This window comes from Ipomoea triloba, chromosome 2, assembly GCF_003576645.1.
Source record: "Ipomoea triloba cultivar NCNSP0323 chromosome 2, ASM357664v1".
NCBI classification, from domain to species: domain Eukaryota; kingdom Viridiplantae; phylum Streptophyta; class Magnoliopsida; order Solanales; family Convolvulaceae; genus Ipomoea; species Ipomoea triloba.
In genome coordinates, this window is record NC_044917.1 from 17095018 (window position 1) to 17106878 (window position 11861).

The 11861-nt window shown below is 34.8% G+C and overlaps 1 protein-coding gene across 1 annotated transcript; it reads right to left on the bottom strand.

Moving 5' to 3' along the window:
- Positions 1-8499, bottom strand: LOC116005642 (zinc finger protein BRUTUS-like). Its single transcript, XM_031245889.1, has 14 exons — positions 8179-8499; positions 6962-7171; positions 5725-5919; positions 5248-5615; positions 4177-4405; positions 3744-3912; positions 2469-3656; positions 2174-2345; positions 1832-2050; positions 1623-1760; positions 1105-1339; positions 915-974; positions 741-812; positions 1-516 (listed from the first exon to the last, which is right to left on the bottom strand). Exons 1-14 carry the CDS (start codon positions 8497-8499, stop codon positions 385-387), a joined length of 3708 nt encoding a protein of 1235 aa, XP_031101749.1. The 3' UTR covers positions 1-384.
- Between the last annotated feature and the right edge of the window lie 3362 nt (positions 8500-11861).

The window sequence follows — 11861 nt, forward strand, 5'->3', positions numbered from 1 at the left end:
TGATTTGTAAATTTATGATAATCCATTTTATTTTCCGATGTGCAGAACATATAAATAACCAAACCTTGCCTACGAGGTTGGGTTCCCTTTTGAGCAACCAAAAACCAGAAGGAACAAACCAAGAATATAACGTCTTGGACCTGAAAGGGGAAGTGATACAGCATCTGTCTGAACAAATGAAATGGAACCTACATAAAATGATGCACCTATCTATTATCTCCAAAAATTGCAATGTTGCTGAAATTGCAGTCTGTAGACGTGGTAATAGCTACGCTCTTGGTTGCATATTGACATTATGGGGGAAAAGTCTAAACCAGATATCTATACAGTATTTACAGCAGGAAGGAATGGGATCTTGTAACGGGCAAAGGTTGGTGATCCTTACTAGCTCGAGGTAGAGCAATCATTATCGGTCTTAATGACTCTAGTGTTGTAAGAGCCACAGTATCCACATTTGTGATATAGCCAATGGAAGCATGCCATTCCTTTCCGTTCGCAATCATTGCAAAGGATATCCTACATTCACAGTTAAGGTTGGATTAACACTAGATGACAGCATGGAACGAGACTTTTGCATTTTAGCATGAGCAAAGCAGATCACGAACACACACACAACAGAGCAAGGCAATTGTGGGAGAAAAGTGCTTTTGAGAGAGAGGGTGGGGAGAATATTTCCTTACTATATGCCAAACAATTAAATAAGAAAAGATAGGGGCATCAGGTACAGTAAGAAACCAAACCTGCTGACGGTTCCTGTATTCCTCTGGAAGAACCTCATTGGCCAGCAAAGCATCAATCATGCCAAAATATATCTGGCATAGAAGAAATGCATTAGAGGATTAGTGGAAATAGAGAGATGATTAACTTGAATATATATATAGATGAAGAATATAAGAACTAGATTTTTTTCTTACCGCCATGTTACCCATTGATTTGCTGCATATGGGACAAATGTAGTTACTGGAGGCATATGCCTAGATATCAAAAACACAAGGTTGGTCAAAGTTTAGGCTATAACAATTCTCCAAATTTCTTCTTTGTCAAACATAAAATATAAGAATAATATTAGCAGAAAATGAACATATAGGCAATAATATTTGATACCTGAAAGCAAGCTGAGTGCATGTAATGTCCGCAAGGTAGAGGTCTCACTGTTGCACTAGAAGTAAACAAGAATTCACAACAAATCGGACAATTTGTTTCCAGAGCCTTCTCCAAGCATTTGTGCTCAACCGAATTTATTCCCAAACAGCAGTTGCATTTCATGCAATGATAGAAATCAATTCCAAGTCCCTTCCCAAGACGGCATAAGTTGCAAGATGGGCAGTGATATACTGACCTGTAGCAAACAAGAAAAAACTGTGGTTAGAAAAAATGTGCCCAGAAGCATAGTGTTATAAGCAAAATAAAAGTGAAGTAGCAACAATTTATTACTAGCTAAGTATTTATTTACTCAAAGGTCAACATGCAAAATGATTCCAGTCTCTAATATAGTTATAAAGCAACTGAAATTCATTCTATGGTACAAGATATATTGCAACACTTAATAGAGTCAACAGAAAACAGTATGATCAACTGGAATTCAAGCAACACCATATACTCTAACAAAATTACTCAGCTACCTCTCATCATCAAAGAACTTGCAAATGCTACAATAGTATTTTGCCATAGAAAATCCATTGCATGATGGTGTCATGCAAATTGGTCCAATTGGTTGAATCTTCAAGCAACGCATGCACATCATCTCTGCTGTTGCTTTCCTGTAAAAGTTAATGAAAATCAAACTTGAAGCACTAAACCATGGACATCTGCATTTGTATTTCTAGCTTACCTGTCCATTGAGTGGTCACTCACTTCATCGTGGCAAAATCTGCATGCAACCAATTTGCCACAGCAAGCTGCACGAAGTTTACAGTTTCTCTTGTAATGTTCACATCCAAAAACTTGTTTCTCAGGATCTCGAAATGATGGAGAGCATCCAGCCAAGTCTTCAGAACGAGAAATGTCATCTATTGATGCTTGTGATTTTTGTTGAGAGGCTATCCAACGGCTGGCAAAATACAGAACTGGTTAGTACATGTCTGACTGACCAAAATACAAGACTGATTATACAATTGTGGCTATCAAATAAAACAAAAATGAAAATTTTGCTAAACTCAAAATGGCAATTCACCTAGTCATAAGATTTTGAATCAAATATGCCTTTCTTCTTGGATCAAGAGTTGAGTCCCTATGAACCTTCCTAATTTCTGACTCAATTTCAGTTTGGTTCATGCGGAAAATGTCTTTCCATCCAGGTTTGAACATCAAATCACTCTGGTTCAGGCTTTCATGAGCATCAATACCTAAGTTTTGAAAAAATAGAAATGTAATGTGTGACTTTTGAATATAATTGGTCCTTAGCTGTAGATAGAGCTGTAGCTAGTTTTTCTGAAGCAACAACTCAGTTATGAGAACAGACTACTAACCTTTGCTAATATTGCTATTTTGTGATGTTTCAGGCACTACAGATATTTCAGGAGTTCTCCTCAAACATTCATTAAGCCACTCACTAAACATGGTGTTCTTTGTTGCCTTCTTTAACGTGTCAATCATATTATTCTGCTCATCCTGAGTTAGAGCAGAAGTTACCCAAGGAAGCATAGACTGAAGAACTTCAGCCCCAGTAGTCCCAATAATACGGCCAACAATCCTGTCCTGTTCCTCAACAGAGAAATGTTCGCCAAAAAGTGGCCACAGTTCAAGTTCTTCCCTGAATATGTGCTGATCCAGGCTCACTCTTAGTGATTTGCACATGCCTTGAACTTTCGTGGCAAGTTCATGATATTTTCCAATAGAAGACTCAATATTACTCCTTTCAGATTCTTCAACTTCGTAACATTCCTTTAAGCCCTTGTGAAGTAATGAAAGATCAGAAAGGACACAAGATATATCTTTGAATAATTCTTCTTCCTGCTTATGGTCCAATGTATACGAATGACTGACATTGTGAAGGGCCTCCTTAGATTCAAGAGCTGGGAAAACTATTTCATCCTCAGCATTGCTGTGTGCTTTATATAAGCCTGAAAGCAGACGGAACCTACCTATGAACTGTCGAAGAAATGTCTCATCGCAATCATTGAGCTTACTTGACTCGACATCTAGATACTCCAAATCTTTGCGTATTGCTATGTGGAATTTAAATATGGTGTCGATTGGATGCACTTTACAGTCAATACCAGAAGACCTCTTATCTGTCTCCCAAATAAAGAGGCTAGAGTCCAGAGAAGGAGCAGGACTGAAGGACAATGATCGAAAAGATTTTGGTGTGGAAATAGTACCTAGTCCCAAATTGTTACCACTAACTCCCAGTCCCGGTACACAACAAGACTGATCACTGTAAGAGGAACTACAAGCATTTAAGCCTTTAGACAAGTCAGATGAATCACCATCTATGCAGACCACTGGAAGATTTCTTTTCAATGGCCTCCTAGAATCATCAGTCTGCATAGAGAGCGAGCATGGGCATGATCCTTGCATAGAATTTGGTTCCTTAGCAGCAAACCTTTTAACAGGGCAGCAACCAGCTGAACTAGAAGATAAACACACTCCATGGTTACGTCCTTTACATGCCCAACCAGAATAAAGTGTCACAAGAGCAGTATCAGATGCAGGAGCTGTATGACAAAATACATAGAAATTAAGACAAAAGTAGGCAGCTGGCACCCATCACTAACCTAAAGTGGATCACAGAAATAAGATACCTGCCAACTGCATATTTTTTAAGAAGTTTTTGGCTTCATCTTCAGTCAATGATCCAACTAGCCATGGCAAGACACGCTCAATCAACTTCAGTGGCATTAGACATAAGCTTTCGTACAAGATCTCCCTCTGTTTCTTCTTGGTAAAATGTTTCCGAGCAAGTGGCAGAACCTGGAGATTAAAAAAAAAACTTGCTAACACTTGCATAGCAACAAAATAAATGTTAATGCATAACCAATGATCATGCAACTGAAAATAAAGGGTATTTACACTTTAACGCTTATACCTTATCTAGTTTAACACGTAACAAGCTGTACATAACATTTTGAAGAGAGATAATGCTCACTTTCTCAGCTCAATCAAAAATGTAATATAAAATGAATTAACCTAATAAAGAGTAAGATTACTACTAAATAGACAAAAATCCAAGCTCACCTGAACTTCCTCATTGTGAAAGTGCTTTTTAATTGTTTCAATTATTAAATCAGCATGCAAACATAACTTTGAGAAAAACTCAGCAGCTGAAATTGAATTGACGCCTGTACTTTGAATGTTCACAATCATGCAACGAAGCTCATTAAATTGGTTTTTTTCTTCCACATGCTCCTGAAAGAAGGAAAGTCCTCCATCTACGGCTGGGAATATGACCTTGTCTTCAGCAACACTGCAGCAAGATTACAAATACAAGGTCAATTTGCAAGCTAAGAAGAGGATATGCACTGGTTACACAATGTGGAACAGAATTCTCACTTGTTCATGCAGGGGGAATAGCCATTCCTTTGGGGGGAGGTGGCTGGGTATTAGCTATTCCCAAGCACTCGAGAATTGTTTTTGTATTATAATACCAAAAATACCCTTTACTACGCATGCTTTATATATATATATATATATATATATATATATATATATATATATATATATATATATATAGATTAAAAAAATGTAATTAATTAAATATATACATTTATATAATACATATATTTATTGAAGTATACACATACATTCATTAATAATAATAATAATAATAAAATACTTTTTTTTTTATTATTATTATTATTACATACACACGCATATCTTTGTTTATATCTGAACTGTCCTTAATAACTCTTTTTAATATAAATGTGTAATAATAATAATAATAATTATTATTATTATTACTATTATTATTATCTCTCTCTCACACACACACACATATATATATATAACATTCCATCTGAAGGATATTTATGTCATTTGAATACTTATTCCGTTTTATTCCTTAAACGAACCAAACACTGTTATACAATTCCTAAAATATATTCTTTCAGTGAACCAAACAATGGAATATATTTTATATTCTATTCCTTATCTATTCCATTCCCTATGGAATAGCATTCCTATTCCTTCAAAATCCATTCCGTGAACCAAACATGTAGTAAAAGAATTGTCAGATTGTTTTGGTGACTTGTATTTTTTTTTCCACAATAACCCACCAAAGAAAATCTCACTTCACTAATGAAATAATACCTGTGAAATATGCAAACATCAGCTATGAACTGGAGTCTTTCATAGAAGGGAAAGAGATTAGAAAAATCTCCAGACAGCTGAATCTTTCTAGCCTCTGAAGCAATTGCGTCTAATTCTCTTTTTATAGCATTGTGCCAATGCAAGATCTCATTTATTGGATGACCAAAATCAGTATCACAAGCATCACAATTTGGGGGGGAAATTTTCCTTTTCCCAGTCTTTGAAGATTCACAAGAACACTGCACTTGTCCTGCAATGTGAACATATGCACCTGGCTGAAACTCAATAGAACCTCGGATCCCAGGGTCAACATCATCACATTCAATCATGTTGATGCACTTCCTACCTTCCATCCAGGTGAAAATCACCTTCAATCAAAAAGGGCAGACAACAAGGTGCAATCAGAAAGAGCAAACAATCACTAGAAACAAGTGAAAATTAGAAGAACATACACACACCAAAAAATTGAAAGCACACCTGTTGGAGAAGTTTTTCTTTTGGAACAATCTTAGATAAACATTTTTGCATATCCTGAGATTCATCAGAAGAAACAGATGATGAAAGCCAAGGAAGGAATTTTCTCATCATCTTCACAGGAATGCTGCATAAAAACTGCCAAACAAGTGATGCCTGCTCTTCAAATGAGAACTTCTCAATAAGCAAAGGAAAAACCTGCCACAGATGGAAAATTAATGTTCATCAATTCTCATGAATCAATGTGCAAGGTTTCCTCAAAAGTTAATGTTGCTGTAGACATTTTTACTAAAACTCCAAAATTTGTGGCAAATGGCAATGTACTTTTTGGAAATTTATATTATTAAAAAAAACATATATTATAGGCAAACAAAAAGAATATAAGTTGATTATATTCTTAAAGATCTCAAGTTAGATATTACGGAGTAGTATATCACCGAAAAATAATGTATATCCTTAATGATCAGAGCAAAACTAAACAAGGAAGAACGAATATATTTAAAAATAAAATATATATATAAATCAGAAAAGACAAACAGCAAAGAGAATATACATCCAATGGGGTCAGTTGACCCCAGTGCAATTTTGAATAAGTATGTTTGCGGGTGTGTTCATGGTGTTTTATTTATTTATTTATTAAGTATATATTGTAAGTAAATATTACTAAAATGACCTGCTGGAAGAGTTAATTCCCAATTTGGTCCATCAACTATTGACATGGATAAAAATTGAAACTTTAGTTTAGATTTGGATTTGCTATCAAGTTTTTAATGGTACATCTTTAAGAATTACTAGTCCTACTGGAATATAGGATGAAGTTAGTATTATTAGAGCAGTATTCTTGAATTTGGGTTTGGTTTCAAGTACTTACAAGTCAACCATTAGGTCAGTCTTAGTTAAGCTTTGGGAGTTTGGAAGCATTAGGATATAGATAGAAATGCTGTAATAAAGAAATGGCAATAGAGTTTCAAGGTGGGAAGCAATTGAAATGATGTTATTTCCCTTAGATTTAACACCCGATGGATGATTTCCTAATGGAGGACCAAAATAGATACAAATTTCAAAGGACCAAGATAGGTATCTTTTAAATTTGAGGATATAAATTGACAATAGTGAGGAACCAAATCAAGAATTGACTCTGGCTAGAAATAAGTAAAATTTATTCTTTGTGGTGTCAAGTGTCAACATTAAAAAGAACAACAGGCATGTATTAAAAAGAGCAAAAATCTAAGGATAATACCTGTTCTTCCTCTTTCGACATATGCTGACAAAGAGAAGTCTGCAATGCACCTGTACAAGATGCCAGTTCCCGAGGAAAACTTTCATGACTCTGGTTGTGAGAATTTAGGAGCTCAAATAAGAGATCAAAAAGATCACTTTCACCCTTGTGCTCTAATGAGTATGTGCGAGCTACATTCTTCACACGTTTATCAAGAGCAGGAAAAATTACCTGTCATTTTTACAGAAGCTATCATTTTAGAAAAAGGCACAAGCATAAGATAATTAACATAAGAAAAATGCTAAGCACCCCTACAATTGCCACTCACAAAACAACCGCTCCATGATGCGTCAAAATGCTAGACACTAGTTTTCATTTTTAATTTTAATATGCTTTTTTTTAATCTTTAATCTTATGTGGTAGGGAGTGGATGTTCATGAGTAGTAAACGTAGGGGTGTGTAGCATGGTCCTTACACAAATACACTCAAAACATAAAGTTTTTCAATAATTTTCAAAGTGCAACATTATTAGAATGCAATTAATGGGAAAGTGACAGGCAAGATAAATTGTAAAGGCCAGAGTGCAGAAGAGGGAAACAGCTGGAGATACACTCCAGCATAATGAAGTAGATCAAGCAAGGCAGCTTAAGAAAATCATTCTGATACCAACAGCTCTTAAAAGATCACTGTTAGCCCAATGTCAATGATGTCATTGCACTGTTAAGTAAAGATAAACTGGATATTAATGTATTTTGGATTTGGTACTCCATACTTTTTTGAGTATTTCCTTTCTTTAATTTATTGTTTTATATGCATTCATTCAATAAATTCAATGAAAGATTACAATAATAAATATAGACAGAATTATTGTTACCCGATAGTTATAGCATCCCCTTTTGTTCCCACACCTCCCAACATGCATAGAAAGAGATAAATTGAGAAAACCTAATAACCAAAACACAAACAATGAATTTGAATAAAAACAATTTCTATGGTTGTTACTCACAAAGAGCCCAATGTCATTCAACAGCCAAAGTTGTGCATATAGCAACGTGTAGTACCCTATTATATCCATCCACTGACTATTAAAAGATAACTCAGAAAACATAAGTGGTTCCATTTTACCAAATATAAGGACCAGGTGGAGTACACAGTCATGCCAATGCCACATGTTCATACCATGGTAAGCAAAAAAGGAAGAATAAATACAAGTACATAACAGGATCATAGAAGTAGACCTCATCCTCAGCATCGGAATGATGCTTGTAAACTGATCTGAGGAACCGGTACCGCTCGAGCAAAGGCTGTATGTCGGATAATTGTCCAGTGGCGTAGGCCAAGGCGGAGCGGTGAAGTGAGTCGAGCTCCTGCCGAATTGCCTTGTGAAAGAACAAAAAGAAGAGAATCGGGGAATCTTCATCCAAGTTCGCCACCGTTCCTTTCGAAGCCGCCGCCGCCGACGAAGAAGAAGAAGTAGAAGACGATTCCACCGCATTCACCGTCGCTCCTCCGCACAAAACCGCGACTCCTCCTCCTCCCTCTCTTCCCTGGGCCGCCATTTCCACTATCTCCTAACCCTAGCCTCCTCGCCACTTCTCTCTCTTCCTCCGTCCTAATTTACTCCCCCCTCCTCCCCTAACGTGTATATATATGCGAGTATGTATATATCCGTCTATATCCAGCAGAAATTTGTCTGTTTCCACTTTCTCCGTTCCTTCTTCACGGCTTCAAAGAATCCATCCTTTTCTGTCAAGAATTCTACATCGCCGTGCGTACACAATTCCAGGTGAATTCTATATATTTTCGCAAAACCGTTCCTAATACGTTCAGAGATTCAAATCTTTACCTCGCAATATCTCACTCACAGTACATACGCACAACAGATTAAAACTTGTTCCAAATCTCTCTCTCTCTCTAGAAATCTCGCCCGGCTTATATATGCATACTCGTCCGTGAATTAGGCCGATAGGTTGAAGTATAGAAGATTTGGTTCGAATCAACGGGGAAGAGGAGGTGGAGAAGAGATCGTGGGCAAGGCCAGGGGTTGAGTTGACTGGGCGATCCACGTGGCGGAGAATCAACCACGTAGGCGGCTTCGAGATAGAGATATCGTCACAATTTCATTTCATAATAATATATTTAAATTAGAAGAAAATTTCTAAAAATAAAAAGTAAGAATATATTTATAAATTTTTTAAATTACCTACCAGTCTTTTTGTATGACGAGAAAAAATTCACAATTACTATCAAAATTTTATTTTAATATAATATGAGTCAATCTTTTTAATTTTATTTTTGTCATAAATTTATAGGTGATAATTACTTTTAGTCCCTTTTTTCAGAGCATTTCTTTGATCATAATATTATTATAACATGATCATTTTTGGTCATCAATCAACAAAGTCGCTTAAATTCTGAAAAATACAATGACACTTAGGTTTTGAATTTAAAAAATAATAATAATATAGCGTGTTAACCTACTTCATATAAAAAAAAATATTGAAATGCCTTTGTATGTAATGACATTCTAACGATTTTGTTGACAAAGTATTAAAACTAATTGTACAACAATAATACTAGTACTAAATAGAAATGTTCTGAAAAATAAAAATTGAAAGTGAACTGTCACTTATAAATCTAAGACTAAAGATGGAATTGACTATTTTATAATTGTATTAAAAGTCATTTTATCAACTGTACAAATTGTATGAAGTAATTTATTCTGAATATGATAACATTCTTGTTTAAAAAGTATACGAGTATTAATTTAAGAATAGGAAAAAGTGTCAAATAGGCCATTGAACTTATCGCTTTCACAAAAGTAATAAGTTCAGTAGCCTATTTGACACTTTTTCCTTAAGAATATAACAGATTTTTTGTTTTTGTTTTCTCGCGTAGCTTCCATTTGGAATGATATGGGTAACTGGGCGTGAGCCTTGAGGGTCGTGGCACGTGAATACTCGTTCTGGCACACGTGAGAGAGGGCTACTAGATTTTACCCACAATTTTTGAGATTTGGTAGACACAATAGGTGAGGTTGGGAGTCCAAAAGGACAGAGAAAAGGTCGTGTGAATTAGGAAGTATTCTTAATCCATGGGAATTGCGGATTAATTTAGCCATGAGTACACGTAAGAAATTGTTTATTATAATAATTTGAAAAAAGTGTCAAATAGGCTACTGAACTTGTCGTTTTTGTGCAATTGGGTCATTGAACTTAAAAAGTGTGCAATTCAACCATCAAACAAGCAAAATTTGTGCAATTGGACCATTTTTACAAAAATTTTCTGGTAAAATCCAATTATATTACTAGCATATATGTATTAAGAGTGGCATTTTCTTCTACCATACTAGTTGGGAGTCAATATTGAAATGTTTTTAATTCAAATTGAATTAAAATTTTTTGTAAAAATGGTCCAATTGCACAAATTTTGCTTGTTTGATGGTTGAATTGCACACTTTTTAAGTTTAATGGTCCAATTGCACAAAAGCGATAAGTTCAATGGCCTATTTGACACTTTTTCCTAATAATTTTTTTCCGTTTTGATTAATTGGATTACTTAGTACTCTTTTTTTTTTTTAGCATAACTAATGTATGACTATAAAAGCAGTTAAGCAGATGGCACATTAGAATTCAACTTTTTGGTATATTTTTTATTTGGCAAAAACTTGTGTGAGACAGTATCACCATGAGACGGGTCAAGATGCAAATGTAACACTTATATGCACAAATGTCATACTTATATGCTCAAATGTAATACTAACCAGGAATAAAATTTTTGTTACTTATTAGAGTAAATGTAATACTTTTAAGGGAAAATACAATACTTTTACATTTCGATTTAAAAGTATTACATTTTTCCTCAAAAGTATTATATTTGCCCTTATAAGTGAGAGACACTTGTCAACATTACTTATTATGAAAAATGTATTACTTTTTCTCTTATAAGTAACAAAAATTGTATTTTTAATTAGTGTTATATTTGAGCATATAAGTGTGAAATTTGCACATATAAGTATGACATTTGCATAATGCTTTGACCCGACCCGACCCGTCTCACGAATAAGGATCCGTGAGACGGTCTCACACAAGTGTGAACCTTTTTATTTTACCTCCGATGAGGGTAGGGCTGAGCAACAGACGAATTTGAACGGTTCGAGTGTACCGTGTAACAGGTGTTCAATCCGAACGGACTTCGATTAAAGATTTAGAGGTCCAATCCATTTTATTTCATGTATAAACCGGTCGGATGTTTGGATTACTTAATCCGACAGATTTTCGTTATATCCGTCGAATAATTCATATTTTTTTTAAAAATTAATTATAAATTTTAAAGTCTGACATTACAAATCTACAATACATCATACATGACCTACTGAAGCACAGAAAGTAAATATCGACTCCATTGAGGCTCGAACCCACCCCCTTCCATATGGGAGTACAACCAGGTGTCACTAAACTAGAGCTATGCATCGGTCGGATGGACGGATGGAAATCCGTCCATCCGACCGGGTTTCGGATTACAAATTAGTCACTCGATCCTTTTCTTTTAAACTCTATATCCGATCGAATTTGTTATTTCAAATTTCGGATTTCCAATATCGGATATCGGGTTGTTCTCGAGTATAATTAAAGTAATTTTAACAAAAAAAAATTAACTTTTTTTAAAGAAAAAACTAATTAAAACTAAAACAAATTAATAATTCCTTTACAACTTACAAATACTATAATAAGTAATAACTATTAAGGTTATTCACATTCAGCCTCTTCTAAGTAAACAAAATTAAAACAGTATCTTCTAACTATTAAGGCTATTCACAGTTTAAGGGAACTTACAAAATTCTAAGTTAAACAAAATAAGAATTTACAACATACAAAATTCATATCATATCAATTTACAAAAAAAAAAAAAAAAAAAAAAA

Bases quoted from the DNA above. Each gene is read 5' to 3' on its own strand.
- LOC116005642 (XM_031245889.1), bottom strand. From the start codon at position 8,499: ATGGCGGCCCAGGGAAGAGAGGGAGGAGGAGGAGTCGCGGTTTTGTGC. The intron at 7,172-8,178 runs GTCTACTTCTAT...TAAAAATGACAG, and splicing joins ATTCCGATGCTGAGGATGAG to GTAATTTTTCCTGCTCTTGA. The intron at 1,340-1,622 runs GTAGCTGAGTAA...TGTTTGCTACAG, and splicing joins AAGTTCTTTGATGATGAGAG to GTCAGTATATCACTGCCCAT.